Here is a 19,266-nt window from a genome sequence, read left to right on the forward strand (position 1 = left end):
TTTTGCCAAGTGCAGAGATATGTAGTGGTCATAAGTTTTGTAAGCTAAAATTCAGACCTTGTAAGTTATTTCAGAATACATCACAATTCGTCGCAGTCACAAATACAAACTGATTCCTCGAAGTTTTTGCCAAGTGCAGAGATATGTAGTGGTCATAAGTTTTGTAAGCTAAAATTCAGACCTTGTAAGTTATTTCAGAATACATCACAATTCGTCGCAGTCACAAATACAAACTGATTCCTCGAAGTTTTTGCCAAGTGCAGAGATATGTAGTGGTCATAAGTTTTGTAAGCTAAAATTCAGACCTTGTAAGTTATTTCAGAATACAGGTCATCTTCCCGATCTGCTGGCTTCCCCGTTCATCTCAACCTGTGAAAATAATACGAGTTAACTCTTGCTTACATAAATTTGCGGCAATAATTTTGACAGGCAGGCTTTTGTAACCATTAATTTGGAAATACGTACTTGTTATTATTCACAACGACGGGACTTAATCGCGTAAAATAAGTTTTAAAACTTAAAACTTAAATTTAAAACTTATTTTACGCGATTAAATCTGGTCGTTGTGAATAATAAAGAGTTAAAATCGTGAGTTTAAATTAGTGTAATACGTACTTATTTTTAAGTTCTCCACTTATTGTAATCTGGGAGGCGAGTGTTATACTTTTTTGAAAATAAATTAAAAAAAAAAAAAAAACTTATATTCTGAGAGTGTCATGTAAATTATGTCATTTGATTATTATTCGCGCATGCATTTGCTCGTACTTGTCCGTACATGTATTTGCGCGAGACACACGCACGGGCGAATGACATCATTAGATATCGTTTTGATGCCAAAATGTAAGTTTTAATTGGCCTTTAGGATTAGACAGCTGGGTCAAAATAATTTTCGTTGTCTTGTTTCTGATCACTGTCACGCTTGTATTATTATTGTCTCTTATCAAATAAATAAAAAAAGTCGAGTGCTATTGCATGTCTTTCTAGCTGTAGATTATAATTCACACAAGAAAAATTAAAACCGGCCAAGTGCGAGTCGGACTCGCGCACCGAGGGTTTCGTACTTTTTAGTATTTGTTGTTATAAATAAATAAAATTCATCATGTGTGAAAATTTCAACTGTCTAGCTATCACGGTTCATGAGATACAGCCTGGTGACAGACAGACAGACGGACGGACAGGCGGACAGCGAAGTCTTAGTAATAGGGTCCCGTTTTTACCCTTTGGGTACGGAACCCTAAAAACTAAATTTCACCCCATACAAAAAGCTCCACTCTGTCACATTTTTTGGGGACAAAAAACAAGACAACGTAAAGAATTTTGACCCAGCTACGGCCAAAAGTGACAATGAGCTTATATGTTTGGAATAATAATATACCTTAGCTCCTATGGGAGTCAATATGAGCGGTGCGTTCGGCGCCGGCTCCACGTCTTTATCCAACATAGCGGCTCTCCGCACCTCGCCCGCTCTCTCGTGGGCCTCAGCCGGAAGGCAGCGCCATATCACCGGCGTAAACAGCTCCTTGTCCATCACGATGGACGACTTGCTGTCCAGCAGGTAGCCCATCACGGCCCCGACGATCAGGGTTGTGAAAAGTCCGAGCGGCGCGATCCAGTGATAGGAGATGCGGAATAGGGGGAATATTGTTTCTGGGTCCTGTTGATATAATTAGTGGGTTTACATTAAAAATAAACAGGCACAGGTACCTAAACTAAACTTTACTAAAAAAAACCGGCCAAGTGCGAGTCGGACTCGCGCACGAAGGGTTGCGTACCGTTACGCAGAAAACGGCAAAAAAATCTCGTTTGTGTGAGGAGCCCCACTTAATTTTTTTTGCAACAGAAATACATCATCTGTGAAAATTTCAACTGTTTAGCTATCACGGTTCATGAAATACAGCCTGGTGACAGACGGACGGATGGATGGTCGGACAGCGGAGTCTTAGTAATAGGGTCCCGTTTTTACCCTTTGGGTACGGAACCCTAAAAATTAAATGAAGAATGAATTATAAAGGGTCAAACATTTGTTTTACATATTTTTCTTTTCGTTATGGTAAAACTTTTGGCGGGCAGGTCCTTTTGGCATACATATGTAACTACAAAACTTAACTTACTTTTGACATACGTCGAAACTTACCAAAACATCAGAAGGCGGCACGTACGACGAATTCCTAATACACTCCATAGAGAAGCTGAGAGGTGGCGCCCTCAGGCCCTGCGCCGAGGCGGCTTGGATGCCCATGGACGTGGTGCCGGCGACGATAGCGCCCGCGACGGCGCCTGTAATGGCGCCCCGGGGTCCCACCCAGGGGAACGCCATGCCGAGCGTGAAGATGCCACAGGTGGCGCTGGCGGCAATCGCTGATAGCGCGGTTGCGACGCCTGTCGTCAGTTTTAATGTTGTATTTTATTCTAGCAATCGTATCGTAGTATCAAATCAGTACGTAGGTAACGTAGGTAATAGTGGCTATCCTAAGCCGAGGGTTAACGTACAGGCAGCATCAATTGTAGGGGATTGAACACCGTATCAAAAGTATCTGCCAGTTTAACGAGTAGGTAGAGATATAGGTATCTCTACAGTTCGCGTTCAAAAGTATTTTCCACTTTTTTTTTAAACGCGCGTTTATTTTATGCGATAAACGCAGCGTTGAACGCATGCGTCAACGGAATGTAGGAAAAATGACAATGCGACGATACATGAATCAGATTTGTTGTTCAACGTTTTTATCTTATCGCATCATTTATTTTTCGTGGGTTAGACAGACAGGTAGTACAGTCCGACAAGAAAGCATAAAAATTAACTCAGGGCGCCACCTAACAATCAGATAGCGGGTCAATAAGGATATGGCATACCTACGAGAGGGAGAAATGGAAAATACTCCACTGACAAGAGGACTCCTCTTAAATTGAAGAGAAGAGATATGAAGGTAACAATTCGAATCGTTATGACACATATGTCAAGAAATCTGGTATCTGACTGTACTTAGCGTTATTTACACTTTACACCAATATACGTGAAAGTAACTTTTATGAGGGTTTGAAGTTTATCTTCATCCTATTGTGCATCTTATCTTAAAATCTGTTGTCTGTAGGTATAACAAAAATCTATATCAAACTTACGTAACATTTGGCAATCTTGACGTAAACGAGTGAGTACCTACTAATCGGTGTACGAGACGTAATGTTATTTTATTAAACAAATATTAGGACAAGACGATGTTTGGACGAGTTTGCGTGTTGGCGCAATGTAACTTCAATACCTTGAGAATTATTACAAATTTATTACCAATATGTGCATATAGATAGAAAATTAAACTCTCCCTGTGACTATCCCCGTAATATTCCCCCTCCTATTACGCCCATACTAACCGCGTAATGTCGGTCACTTGTCGTATATCACAATATTAACTCATCCAGAACTCCAAATGACAACCATCATGATGAGAGAGATGATGGTGAGCACCAGTCACCATCCATGCGATAATGTCTTCGTGTAAAAGCTTCAAGGGCGCACGCAGCCGCGCAATGTCGGCCACTAGTCGTTTATCACAATATTGACTTACCCAGCACTCCGCCCAGCTTCTCAATGACAATCAGCATGATGAGGGAGATGATGGCGAGCACCACGGTCACCACGCGCGCGATGATGCCTTCGTGTAAGGGCTTCAAGTGCCAGCGCAGCCAACCGCGCATTATGTCTTCTACTGCCACCAGCGCGCAGGCGTTTAGTACCGCCGACAGCGAGCTAAGGCAAAAACAACAATTATCAAAAAAACCGGCCAAGTGCGAGTCGGACTCGCGTTCCAAGGGCTCCGTACATTACACAATATGAACAATGTATTTTTTTATGTGAAACGTGAGTGAAATGTCTTTAAAAAACCCATAGGGGTCGGATCAAAAACTAAGTAATTAAGTCTGACTCACGCTTGACCGCTTGACTAATAGGTTTTCCTGTAATCTATAGGTAAAGATCTATATTGTGTATTTTTTTCAAAATTTTTGACCCAGTAGTTTCGGAGATAAAGGGGGGGAATGGTCATTTTTTGCCTATTTTCTTGAATATCTTCTAAATTGTTTATCCTAAAATTATAAAAAAAATATATTTGAGATTCTCACAATGAGCTCTTTCATTTTATATACTTCTCATTCTTGCTCATTCTTGTTATATACATGCTATAGTTTGAAGAATTTTCTTTTTTAATTTTCTCATTTACCCCCCAAAAGTGGCACCCATGTTTAAAATTAATTTATTTACGTTACATGTCCGTCTTTAAGTTACAAACTTACATATGTGTACCAAATTTCAACTTAATTGGTCCAGTAGTTTCGGAGAAAATAGGCTGTGACAAACGGACAGACAGACAGACACACGAGTGATCCTATAAGGGTTCCGTTTTTTCCTTTTGAGGTACAAACCCTAAAAAGTTTTATGTGGAAAAGCTCGGACGTTTTTCGTGCTGATGAAGAAATTATAGCAATAGCTATTAATTACCTTTAATCTACATGCAATATGTAAACAGTTTCAACATTTACCATATTTAAAATAAATTGGAATAAGGATGGTATTTATGTTGTCTAAATACATAAGATATGACATTAACAGAACAAAAAAGGAGATGGATTGTAAAATATAGATTGATGCAGGCCAGAAAATGACACCTTAACTTGAAATAACCAACTAATAGCATTAAGTTTAAAACAGTAACAAATACTCCAGTCTAGATTTCTCCAGCAAGCTCTGGTAAGTGCCGAAGCCGGCAGATGTATAAGACAAACGTCGGCAAAAGATCGTCGCCGCCTTGCATCTTGGCAGCCCACTGCGCCAATCTACACTAAACGTAGAGCAAGAGCACTGGCGAAGAACATAAACAGAGCACTTGAAATAACAGACAATTACCTCAAACCAGCACCGAAAACACCAGCCAAAAACACTCCAGCCAACCCCGGCAGGTGTTGCAACTTGCTGATGTAAGTGACAAAAGCAGGCAGCAGGCGGTCATCCACCAGCGGCACCCCGCCGGGGTTGCAGCCACCCTGCACCCACGCAGCCCACGCCGCTAGGCCGCACCACACGCAGAGCGAGATAGCCAGGACAGCCCCGAAGCAGAACATGGCTAGAGCACTGTGGACAGTTGGACATATATCAAGTGTGAGAGTCACTGTCATGCTTCTATTGGGTTTATTATGGTGAATATGCTGATATACGTTGGCGTACGTCCTTATAGGAACGCCTAAGATTTATCGCATAAATCTTTTACTTTTAATGATTTCAAGTATTTTTATATTTACGTGGCTTTTATGATCCGTAAGGCATTACGGATCATATTTCTACAAAGGTAAACATTCCCGAATCAAATACTTTAATTATTTATCCTATCCTAACTATTGCCAAATTACTACTGCTATTCCTGGATATCAGTATACGCTCAACATTTTACGTCTAAGTGGCGTTATAATAATCAAGAACTGACTAAGGACCTATACTTACCGTTGGTACTTTCATTCTACCAATAATTTAGTACATAGGTACCAAGAATGCAAAACAATAATTGCAACCTGCGATTCAAATCTGTCATGCCAGTTAATTAATGGTTTATTGACGTAGGTTCTAACGTCGACCGCCTAGTACAATACAAAGATAATAAGCAACCACAAAATAGTCAAGAGAATTAAACGTGACTCGTGCATACTCCATTCTAAAATGCGTTCTCGCTTGTTCTAGACTTAGTCATAAAATGCTGATGCCAAAATACAAAAAAAAATATTGCCGATTGTGATGACTTGTATTTGGGTCATACTTTATTAACAGTTATAACCATAGCCCGGAATTTTCGCGACAAAACAAAAGACTGTCGCAATGTTGCTAAAGTTAAGAACATTTTTTATCGATATCTCGCGTCGAACGATGGTTCCTATGACAGTTCATTTTTATACGGAGCTCTCACGTTAACTGTTTGTAGACATTTTTTGGAAGTTTACCAGTTTAGTTTAATTTATTTAGAAATGTACACATACCAAAGTAATAAAAATACGGTAAAAACATATTTAACTTAAGCAAGCAAGCTTAATTTAAGCACAACGAAAAGAGACTTGAGGGAGCTGTTATATTAGGGACGTCCCATCATTCGACGAAAGGTATAAGGTTAGGCCTTTCCTATCCCTAATGTAACTAATAGTCACCAAATGTGTTTTAATACAAGCTAAACTACAATAAAATCGCTGATACAAATGTTCTTCAGAAATAGAAGAATGATTTTAAGTTTATTCTTTTTTTTATAAAACTCACTAGATGGCCTGCCGCTTGGAGGGCAGCGCGATGTACCGCTGCACCATGGTCTGGTTGACGGAGTTGAAGCACGTCCAGTAGATCATGCCGCCGAAGACGGCACCCCACCCCGTCTGACGTTCGTACGGAGAAAAGCTCCAACTATGAAAAATATATATATCGATATGCTTTGTTTTTATATTACAGCATCTAATTCAACCCATGGTCTGGGAGTTTTGTTCACTGCTTTCAAGCAGTAAAGTAGGTACTTATGATTGTTTGAGCATATAGGGTGAAGACAATATTGAAAATCCTGCATTACATTTATTCAAGGGTTATAACGGTGCTTAAGTATACCGTCAATACCGTCACGGCTTTTACTCAGCTGTACGGGTACGATTGTCATATTTGTCTACGTGGCAGTGAGATAAGTGACATTCATTTTATCACGTGGATAAAGCCATCCATACATATATATTATATATGCCTGCTGATTACATCATGCTAGCAAACATAACATTTTCTGATAAGAGTAATTATTGTAAGTACCTTTTGTTTACATAGTAAATAAAATACAGTACCATTTTTATGGTTTATTTATTAACTACTTAGCTATAAAAATGTTTAAATTGTTTATCTATTTACTACTACAAACACAGACCAGACGAAATTATACCTTACGCTACTAATCTCACAATAGTTTTTCGCACTTTATATACGTATAGCAATAAAACTAAAGGTTAAATAGAATAATTAAAGTACGAGTAGAAGGTTTCTAGTAACATATTATGTTAAAATACCTAAGTGATTAAATTTAAATAAGAGGCCGTATAAAAACTTACTACTACAAAAAAGGCGTGTAGGTCCACTGCACAGGTTTCCTACAAGGCGGCTACGCGCATATGGCACCTCTGGACTTGCAGGTGTCCATAATAGGCTACGGTATCCGCTTATTTTCAGATGTTTGCCTGTCACCAAGATGGTAAACAAAAAGTACCTACTCCGGCGCGGAGAAATAGCCACCGACAGCGACGGTGCCTGCCGCCGCCACCAGTATGACGCCGATGAACATCACGCCCGTTAGGGTTAGGATGAGTTTAATTTAAATGTTTTCTTACTTGGATAGCTGCACCCTGCCGGACTCCGTCGCCACGTCGAGCACGGAGAAGAAGCCACCGACGGCGACGGTGCCCGCCGCCGCCACCAGAATGACGCCGATGAACATCACGCCGGTCTGCACTGAGTCCGTCCACACCACTGCTCTTAACCCGCCCTGGGAAAAATACATGACATTAAAGTTTATTTCTATAACCGAGGTAAAATATTTATTGATTGCAAACGGTGGGTAAAGTAAATATTTGCTGACGTACGATCTAGTGGAGTAAGAACAACATCGTTTATTATTCTGGAGATATTAGTGGCTCAATATTTCGCACTACCTATTTATTTAGATACCTATTTATAGCGTCCAGTTGACATTTTATATTAAATAAAACATTAAAAAATATCTTGCGATGATGATCGTTACTCGTGTTTTTTTATTTTACCTTTTTAATCAAACAATACCGAAGCATTTTTTTAAATAATTACCTTAAAGCTTTTCAGATCAAGCACTTACTTTATTAAATTGTAAAACGGGACTTAATCACGTATTTCAGTTTTAAGATTTACCTCCGACGTTTCGAGGACGGCGTTGTCCCCGTGGTCTCGGAGAAGACTGGCTAAAGTTGACATCAACATCTTCTAACCGCGCGGCTACTGTCAACTTAAATACTCGTTTTACAATTTAATAATGTGTAGAAATCGTGAAAGTTTAAATAAGCACTTACTTATCAATAACTTTGTGAATAAAATAATGCAAGTCAAATAATACAATCCTCAATTACTCACTAATGCTGTATAAATACCACAAATGGCCACCATGATGCCGCCCACGTAATACACGTTGAACCCCGTCACTGAAAGAGAAGCATAAAACAAAGCTTGCAAATAAAATAGAACTTAAACTTATCTTCCTTTCATCGAACAAAAGTCCTTTCTGATAGTGATAGTATACGTTGTGTAGTGATATATTGTACTTATCTTTTTTTTCCTTTTCTTTTCTTTTCTTCAAAAATTACTTTGCAGTTTTAAATTTTCAATTCAAGTCACAAAATAAACAAGCACTAAATGCGATGCGCATGCGATTTTAAATTATAATTTGCGTAAGAGCACCCGTAAATTACTTCAAATGAATCTACTTTAGGCTATATTTATAATTGTAAACTACTCGAGTACCTGTCCCTATCTTGGGTGTACGAGTACTATTCTTAAAATTAAAAATGTAGGTAGATTTGGCTCTAGTAAGGTTACTTACATTTTATAGTGCAAATATTATTAGCTTCAAATATTAGTGCTTAATAAAAAATGGTAATTCTAATACTGTCTCTAAGACTGTCCTAATAATAGAGGTAGCGGTTTAGTTCAAGCCTTTGAAATACAGGGTGGCTAAAAATAAGTGCATTCCCGTTGCCAGGGAGGTTTTGGGATTATACTAAGCAACTTTTACTATGGGACCAACCACAAATTCGCGAAAAATTTTTTTACCCTGCCATAGAAAATAGACCAGCCAAAGCCAGCACTTATTTTTTAGCCACCGTGTATATGCTCTCTTTAAAATCGGACTCTACAATGTACATAAATAACATTGAATAAAATATGCACGTGAATAAAGGACAAAATACTATAGTGTAGGTGTGGGTGTGTTATTTAGTTGGTCAAGCTAATCTTGTCAGTAGAAAATGCGACAGATTTAAAAAATGTAGGCGCGAAGGATTATCGTCGAATAGAAAATTGGAATTTCACGCCATTTTATACTGACAAGATTTGCTTGACCAACTATATATATACGTATATATACGTGCTTCTTTAACCCAATTTTCAATACAAAGTTAAAAAGTTTAAAGGCCAGTACATGACATTCATTACAATAATACTTACATTGATTAAATGCTAATGCAGGAACATACACGACCATAGGCAGGAACAATACCTGAAATTAAATACATAAGCGATGAGCCATTTCACTTGACTTTATTCTTGATTTTTTCTTTCGTGCTTTATAACCCAAGAAAATAAAGCCAAATCACGATATTAAATAACTAAGCAGATTTTTTGATTATGTACGGTGCCTATCTATTTAACTTTTCTATAAAATAATAACAGAGAGAGTTTGCAGCTACTCGGCAATATACGGAGAGCTAGCGATAGGGATAAAAATTGTATTTTTACTACAATTTTAATTGTATTTGTTCACCAAAACACAATTACTTTGCAATTTTACAATTACACAATTATTTTGATACTAAACAGAGACATTTGCTAACCAAACAACAATTTGATCAAGCTAAAATCTATAAGGACGATGACCCAAATTATCTTTTTAACTTTAGTCTATGGAAACATTTCCATCGGTTAATTACTTCCTACCATTGTATCAACCTTAATTGAACATTGTTGATGGATTTGATTACGATGTCAACTAGCGTACTTCGTTCAAAGTCCGTCTTCAGACTACGGCCTTGGCCGAGAATTTTTCTGTTACGCACGTAATTTTATAATAAAAAATATGCTTGATGTTCCATGGAAGCAAACATACGAAATTAAGTAAATTTAAATAATAAGATAAATCTTCTTACATTAAAATGTCCTATATATCTTAAATTTAAAGATCTCATATTAACATATTATTAATTTAAATATAATATACAGTCAGAAAGCAGTTTGTCTCTTAAAAATTAGTGCCGCTAATTCTCGGGAATGGGTTTTCAAACGGATCCCAGACTGTGCGACCTATTTACTTAATTGATTTCCAAAAAGGACAGAGGAACAAAACAAACCGTACCCGGGTCAACTTCAAATTGTAGGTACTACACTTTCCTACCACCTACTCTTTATTTTGGGACTAAAGTCTAATAATCCTAGTCTGCTCTTGAATAAACAATTGTGCTAAAACACGTTACCAATTAATTTATTGGTTTTGATTAGTTAAAACTAGTTCCAAACTAGATTAATGCAATAAATTCTAGGTACTTAGGCATTAAATACAAACCAGATGCAGTTGACATTTTGAAATGTGCGCAAATAGGCACGATGAACTAATTGCTTTAAGTGTTTAATTTACGTTTTACAATATTTAACAAGGGGCAATGGTAGCTTTATGTCAAGAAACAGATACTTATTTGTTTCTGTAGAGTCGATCGATCAATATGAGATTTATAGTATTATTTAATAATTAGATAATTACACAGGTACCGTGTCTAGTAGAAAGATATATATTTAATCATAATAAAAAGGGATTTTTAAGCTAACCTTGCGTTCTCTTGGATTTAAAATGCGACTTGAGCGAGATTACGTTCATTTTTCTCAAGTCTAAATTACTTGATAGTTGATACATATTTCATGAGATTACTGATTGGAAACTAATATATCGCAGAAATCATGAAAAATCAGCCTCTAATCAGTTAGATAATTATCTGCCCAAGTATTGAATATACATTGTGTATATGTACAGAATGTTAAATTATTCAAGGAACAAAACTAAGAAGAAACAGGTAAGACCTATACTGGCAGCATCCATAAAAACCTTTGACAGTTGCCATTGTCAGTTACGTGGGAATCTAAATGCTGCGATATCTTGGTTTGCGATCAATAACGAGCAACAGCGGACAATTGATGTTGACGATACCAATCAATCGACACCATACCGGACCGGGCAAAGTCCGCGTGTTGCAAATAATGCGAACGACCTCTCTAACCTGTTCAAAAAATATGCATCCGTTTTGGAACTTATGTCCAGGAAATAAGATTCATAATAAACAGTATTTCCAGTCTTGACCATTATGGTCAGGTTTGCTGGCTAGCTTTTTGCACGCTCGCCCAGTAATTTTCCGTCGCAATTTTGGTAAAGACATGGTTTAAGACTACTCTGTTATGCTTAAGTAAGTACTCATAAGTAGGTACGTAAAATGTAGATGTTGCACTCATTTACCTACTTCAAAATATTTGTTAGATAATTTTTAGGGAACGGCGACGGTTGATTACGAAGTATATTTGTGAACTGAATACTTACAAATTACTTTAGGAGTACTAAGTACAAAGACACAGGTCACCAAATAGGTACAGAACTTCTAATGCTCTTAAAAACTAATCTAACTTATCTTTATATAAACTGCCTGCCTTTTGCGCGTGTCACATTATCTAGTTAACTCAATGTGTATTCTTATATCCCCAAACCCCACTTTAATGTCACTTAAGTTATATTAGCCTAACCCAGTACTCCAATTTTATTGTGTCAATTCAATTAAATGTTGATGCATCAACAAATAGGTGCATTTATAACTCTGTCCGTACGCGAAAGCTGAAAGTACGTCATTGGAATAAATTATTGTTTTATTTTGGCGTCGAGTAGTTGCATTTATATAATATAGACTATTTTTTTATCCTCCGCTAATTATGTACCTACCTACTAATTTTACCTACTATGCGTTAAGTTTACGGGTTAAGTCATCACGTACTGTCCATAAATCCCGCCATAGTACATGACTTAAGTTCTATAATGAGTGACAAAAGGACGATACGATACGATACGATCATTTATTGATAAAAAATATTTTTACATGTCATTATGTCTTAATACTACGCCGTGAGTAGTGTTAAAAATATCTTACCAAAAGCGTTATGAAAATACCCATATAGGTAGCAGCATCGTTTTTTCTCAAGGAAGTACTTGTGTCGATTAAAAATATGACCTCATTTAACAATAAGCATTTTTATTCCGTTACGGAAGGAAAATTACTAAAATGTATACCGTGAAACTTGGTTTAGTGGGACCTGGATAAGTGGGAAACCTTTATAGCTGGGGCCTGGGACTCATGGTGCGGTCCCGACGCTTTAGCACTGAATTACCTACCTCTGTTAGTGAGATAAAACAAACCTCTATAACTGGGATTGTTTCGATTTTATAGTCACATTTACCTCTATTATTGAGACAGTGTATTTTACCTCTATTACTAAGACTATAATAAGTATTTGAAAGATTACATTTGCTTCATTGTTTTTTTAGAATGTTATAGGAATTGACCTCTGTATCTGAGATAACATCAATCTATAACCTCTCTAACTTGAACTTGATTGAAGATCAATTTCCGAATTTTTTCTAACTCTTTAGTCTATCCACAAATTCCGCATTTGGTTAATTGTGTCTTTCTTCAATTTAGTTAATTTAAATAGTTAAAACTGTCGAAACGAAAGCTAAATTCTTGACACGCATACGAAATACGCAAAAACAAAAATTAATTTTCATTTATTAAAGTTCTAAGATGTAATACGCAATGAAGTCCGTATCTTTAATTTAAAAAAATCCTTTGTAGAATCATTCAAAATAAATTCGGATAAAAATTTAAACAGACTTAAAAAAAGATTTAAGGAAAAAGATTATTTTAACTTATTTTTTTAAGATACAAATAATGTTTACAAAATTACCCACGTTTATAACTGAAATATCCTCTATTCTCACCTCTATTAATGGAATCCTCTGTAAATGAGACAGAAATTTATTTATTCCTGGCTAACTGAGACCCTGGGTAAGTGGAATAGGTATATTTAAAATGAATACTAAACAGTTTTAATTACAGTATACCTACTCCTGTACCCGTACCACGAGTCAACACTTACATACCTATCTACGTAATTTACTGTCTATTTAGTGCGCGCGAGATGTATAGATAGTAAGTTAAGTTCACGCTTGCGTTTATGTTAGTGCCAAACTGGTGATAGCTGTACTGATTTAAAGTCAAACTTCATCATAAAATATTTGCGGTAAGTAATTATAAAAGGATTTATAATCACCAACGCCTAGAGTAAGAAAAAACAGCAAATACATTTATACTAAAAAGATAAGCAAGTAAAATGTGCATTAAAGACCATAATTATTCATAAACATAAAATAACAAACTATTTATCTAATCTTCGAGACTGAACAGTAAATAATTGTTCCGGAGGTTTATTGAGCCCAGACTATACTTAGGTCGGTACGGTACGTAGGTATGAGGCGGTGGAATCTAGATATTCTTATTTCTATACTGAGATTCATACATCAATTTAAATCCATTGATATTGCATTGAATATTATTGATAGAACATATTGTATTAAACATATACAAACATACATATTGAACATATTACAACATATTAACATATAACACATATAACATATTGTATTTAAATATTGTCATATAGGTAGTATGGTTAGGTATGGTAGTACCTATTTATGATTATTGTGTCTACTGCTACGTATACACTAGTGTTTGTACATTTAGGTACCTATTAGTCACAAATATTCAAGCAACCTAAAAAGTGTTTATTTAATAATGAATAGTTATTAAATTGTCACTTTAGTCTTTCATATGTGGTGTCAAAAATCATGGGTTCAGCCCGGTTGTGCTGTATAGAGTAGAAAAAATCGTTCACGAAAAAAATGCATAAAGATTACTGAAAATTCGGCCAGGATCCTTATCACACACAGACAAGAACTTAAGGTAGAGTTTGTCGTCCGTATAAGCTAGCTCTGTATGTATCGATTACTCTTAAATAGATACGTATTTTATTGTGGCAATAGCATACGAACGTTTTAAAGAACAAAGAACTACTTAGTTGTATTCTAATAAAAAGCGTTCTAAAAATACTTGCAATTAATGCTTACTTTGTCATCAATGGCATCATATACCATTATATTATACGCGTAACACGAAAGTGTGACATCTTCTACTTGATACAAAGTAAATGTTGATGATGGATGTCATTCGATGCCTCCCTGAGAGGAGGTATGAGAGGCCGTATCCGCCTTCCGGCTGCGATGGCTTTTGCAGGTCGCTCCCTACCGTCAATGTTCGTCGAGTTGAGGACGAAATGGATGCTGGTGTGCGCCAGCTCTTCGCTACCGATCGTTACCCAACCCCACGACCCGCCTGGTGATACCGTTTGAGCGGGGCCAGGTTTCAGGGCCGCGGTGATGGCGACCAGTAGCTTAGCTGGCGTGTCCGAAATATAAATGTTTCAAACACTTGCTATATGTCGGCTGTACATACTCGGCACCGCTCCGATCCAATCGGAAAAGCGCGAGACGAGACAAGGATGAGCGAGACGGTGCAAAAGTCCGACTCGCACTGGCCGGTTGTTTAAGCACCTGTACAAGAGTGCATCGAAAATGTATACAACTATAGTATAATATAGTTATCTAATTTTATAACTTTGGCAGACTTGAAACCATAAAAAAATAAAAGACTACGAGTAGTTGATCCTTATTTATCTCAGATTCCTTATTGATTGAAATTGTATACTTATGCCGTGTCGTGTGTATATTGCTAAGTACATTGCAAAGATAACATGGATGTTATGATAGTTAAAACTAACTAAGCTGCAAATAATGGGTAATTACCTGGTGCTAATCAATAACTTACCTCGTCCAATAAGAAAAGTAGTGACGCTACGGCGCGAACGTGACGATTGAATCTAAACTCTAAATACTGAAACAAAAGAAACAATATATAATTAATGTAGTGTAAATGAAACATAAAATGTAATTACATCGATAAAATATGTATTACCTGCTTTTCAGTATGTATTTATTACCTACTATATAGACGTACTGTTATGTTATCCATATGGTAGTTAAAAAATTATTTGTCCTATCCGCTTGGCAAATCAGCAAAATGACATTATTCAAATTACTTTGAAAATATTATAAAATATATACTGTATGGTTTTCAAACTAAGCTATCTCGTTGTACACTTGTAGGCCGGGTGGTTTTCTTTGCAACAGATTTTTGACAAAATATTTTAATATGTGTACGGATAAATCGTTCATACAAACATTATGGACAAAATGCCTGTATAGTATTTTGTTGTTGGTTATCTTATCATAATATACATTTCAGCAGCTATAATATACTAATTCCTCAGTGGAGTATGAGGAATTAGTACTTTAGTCTTGAGACAACAAACCGACAGATTGTTTGAGTACACTACATAAGGTTTTAATCAGTTCATCATAACAGACATATACCTAAATCACGATACAGCTTGGGGCGACATATTCGTTCACTCGAAAAAGCCCTTTAATAAAGATAAAAAAAAAAAACGATACAGCTTTTGTTTATAATTATTTACGTCATATTTCATCATAATCTGAGTAGTACAAAAACATTCCTTGTGGGCCCGTCTGTATTCGCGCGCCTTATCTATATTTGGTAGACTAGGCAGCCTTTCACTACCAGATTTGATTATGAATGTTATGACAGATTGCCTAATGCATCGATAACGTGTAACGACCCCACTCGTATCATATCTCGACTTAATTTGTTATGTAGCTGAGATAAACGGATTGAATTTTGATTTATTAGCTAAGTGAGAAAAAAATACTGTTTAGATTTTTTGTTAATAAGTATACGTTTGTATCAATATCGAATGTATTTATTCATTTAAGGACATAGTATTCTGTCGCAACATATGCAAATGAACTAGATTCTCAAGCATATAAATTAAAAAGACGGCCGTGACTTTCGCAAGAAGTTAGTACCTAATGTAATCCTGTCCCGCTTTTACATACAAATAACGGACCAGACAATATATATTACTAATTACATATATGTATATCTTTGAGCTAGCTTCTGCTGCTATTTAAATAAATAGAATTTAATACAGACAACTGTTATGTTAATGAGTTATAGCTCTCTATCTATGTTACTCCTAGTGATTACGGGGGAAGTCTTCTCAATACCTGATTTATTGTTATTTTATTGTTAATCAGTTTACTACACGTGTAGTTGATAACAACAGAAGTTCATATACTTAACTACATATACAAGCTACAAAAATACTCACAAAATTTACGTAACATTCATTCATTTTACTGCTTACGTACAAATCTGTTTTTTTTTTTCAATTGATAACCCCGTTTTATGCTGTACTGTGTTGTATTATTAAGTATTATAATATATATTACTTACAGCAAAGAGACAATAATGAAACATATCCAGTTTTCATTACCTACCCAAAAGATAAGACCCACTTATTGCTTTGTAAAATGAGTTGACTTCTACTTCATAAAACGGCGATTATCACTATAATAAAACAAAGTCCTGCCCCTGACGCGTCTGTCTGTATGTATATTCGCGATAAACTAAAAACCTACTGAACGGATTTTCATGCGGTTTTCACCTATCAATAGAGTGATTCTTGAGGAAGGTTTAGGTGTATAATAAGTAAAGGTTTTGTGCGAAGCCGGGCGGGTCGCTAATAAGTAACACAATAAACAACTGCCGATCTTCTGCACACGCAGTACGCCCAAACAGAGTGCCTTAAGATGATGCAGTTGAGCGTCACGCCGATGATCACCAACCAGTATTAAGCACTTACTTCATAAGACGACGATAACCTCAGCGTGCAGAACACCGGCAGATAAACAGCGGCCACGATGATGCAGCTGAGCGTCACGCCGATGATCACAAGCCAGTACTGTGTGCCGTAATTGTAAATCTCCGCCGGTGTGCCCAGGATTGTCACACCTGACACATAACTGTTGACAAGATTGTTATTATAAGAAACAAGTAAACGGGTAAAGGGCACTCTAAACCTAACATATAGATTGTATACACAGATTTACATAGGTTCTAACATATCTTTTTCTATTGACAAATTAGCGGCAGCCTTAAAATATATCGAGACCATTTTTGACCGATTAGTCACAACCAGTATTTTAAACTCTAATATCCTTTCGGGACAGAAGGGGTGACTTTTGTTTTCCTGCGTGTAAATTTACAAATAAATAAAATATTAGCTTTACCTCCAGCTAATATTTTATTTATTATCAGGAAAAAAATTGGTTGATCTTAACTCAGCAATCGGGCTCTAAAATGCTGCAATAAATTACACCCTAGATAAATATTATTTCAATTGCGTTCCATGATTTCTATCACCTTTAAACTTTACCGTATGTCATTATTGAATAGAAAAATCACAATTGTTTTTATACTGGTTGGTAATATTTCACTCACGATAAGTATACTACATTTCCTACAATAGGTAATGTACACGTCCAAAGGTCAATATTTTCAAATTTTCCGATCAATTCGAACAACGTGATAATTACTAGATACGAGAACAATACGAGATCTAATAGATACGTACGTTATAGTTTAGTTCTCAACTAGTTATCTTATGCAGTTCGATTCGAGAAACCAATTGTCATTTCACGCTACAATTATTGTGACGTTTTGGGATATCCATTAGATATCCATTGGATTGGATGTCTATAAGTAATATGTATATTAAGAGATCGTTCAAGAGGACGTATCTAGTTGATATCTAGATCATTGTTCGAATTGGCCCGTTAATCTCCGTATTTTACAAGCACCTCTGATAGAGATGATTAACGTGATAATTGAATTCTGATTTTGTTATTACCTCCTCTCCGTGTATTATCATTTATCACCATTGTCATATTGTTACAGAATTCCAGTTATTTGTTATGTATCTGCACATCCTTAGACATAATAAACCTTAGTATATGTATATTTTAATTTCAACTTGATACTTACACGCGTTTCCGAGATAAAAGGTTTTGACAGACAGACGGAAGGACGGAAAGACGGACGGAAGGACGGACGGACAACAAAGTGATCCTAAAAGGGTTCCGTTTTTTTTCTTTTGAGGTACGGAACCCTAAAAAGTTACGATGAAGTAAGTAATCGCTGATAGTCTCAATCATAATTAAAACTTTTTTCTTACGATATTGTTAAACAAGCGAGCGATAGTAATACTAGACTTATATTGACCGGGATATAGACCGTCATTACCTTTTGATTTGTTTATGAGCTCCCGATATTTCGACGCAGTATAGTAATACTGTAGCCTATGTATTGTTACATGCAGCTTTGTCTTCTCTTTACCACAACACAGACACAACACATTATAATTTCAGAGTAAAAAACAGTGAAGGAAGGCGAACACGGTACACGAAGAGACGGCGGCTACACGAAGAGAAGCCTCTATAACAGTGGGTGACAATAAGGCAGAAATGATGATAATGTTGATGTCAATGATGTTGATGTCACCTGGCTGTGAGCCAGGTGGGGTGGATAATATGACGTATGTAATGACACTTCCACATATTATTCTGTCAAAGTCGGTGCAGAGTTAGCTTAGACTAGGCGGACTCCAGTTTCATCCGATATAAATTACAATCCGAAATTATATTGTATTCTAGTCAGTTATCAATGTTCAGCTGATTTTCAGGAACCGAGTTGACAACGTTTGGTTTTCTGCGTCTATAGATATGACATGTTACGAGTATCTGCTCACCTGGCTATAAGCGACATGGCCACCGGCCCCGTGCTCATGGCCTTGCCGCCCAGCAGGTAGTCCCTGATGTCCACCAAGGTCCGCTTGCGCGAGCCCATCGCGCTGTACCACACGCCGCCGGCGCACGACGCCGCACACAACAGCCCGAACGCCACGTAGTCGCCGGTGCCGAAGCCACCTTCTTTCATTGTGAACGGCATGGTGCTTTATTTTTGTTTTATTGAACTGTAACAAAGAAAAGGTGTTTTTTTTTCGTTAATTTCAAGGGTGTATTCCTGAGCTTAAATTAAATTACTTTCTCAAAATTTCAATTTCTCAAATTAACTCCATTTAGGAGATACTTAATGAATGACTTGTTTATCTGCTAAGCTGCTACATACAATTTCCTACTAAACGTAAGTACCATCTCGGACGATCGATGTTCGAAATAACATTGATATGTTACAGTTTTTGAGTTAAATAACAATGCCCGTGTTACAACAACGCTAAATGCGACATTTCGTTACTTTTTTTATTTTATTAATTATGCCATTTAGTTTCCTTAAACGTACTAAGCCATACCCCGAAGTTAACGGAAATCAATAAAAACACGGTGTATTATAGGA

At 36.6% G+C, this 19,266-nt stretch overlaps 1 protein-coding gene across 1 annotated transcript; it reads right to left on the reverse strand.

The window, feature by feature from the left end:
• Nucleotides 1-222: 222 nt before the first annotated feature.
• LOC134740978 (sodium-coupled monocarboxylate transporter 2-like) lies at nucleotides 223-18,886 on the reverse strand. The gene is made up of 12 exons (XM_063673671.1): nucleotides 18,662-18,886; nucleotides 16,718-16,877; nucleotides 14,761-14,826; nucleotides 9,242-9,293; nucleotides 8,153-8,220; nucleotides 7,381-7,535; nucleotides 6,284-6,424; nucleotides 4,895-5,119; nucleotides 3,561-3,742; nucleotides 2,135-2,379; nucleotides 1,376-1,654; nucleotides 223-369 (listed from the first exon to the last, which is right to left on the reverse strand). The coding sequence occupies exons 1-12, from the start codon at nucleotides 18,859-18,861 to the stop codon at nucleotides 331-333; spliced, it is 1,812 nt and encodes a 603-aa protein (XP_063529741.1). The 5' UTR covers nucleotides 18,862-18,886; the 3' UTR covers nucleotides 223-330.
• Between the last annotated feature and the right edge of the window lie 380 nt (nucleotides 18,887-19,266).

Source organism: Cydia strobilella, chromosome 4, assembly GCF_947568885.1.
Source record: "Cydia strobilella chromosome 4, ilCydStro3.1, whole genome shotgun sequence".
Taxonomy (NCBI): Eukaryota; Metazoa; Arthropoda; class Insecta; order Lepidoptera; family Tortricidae; genus Cydia; species Cydia strobilella.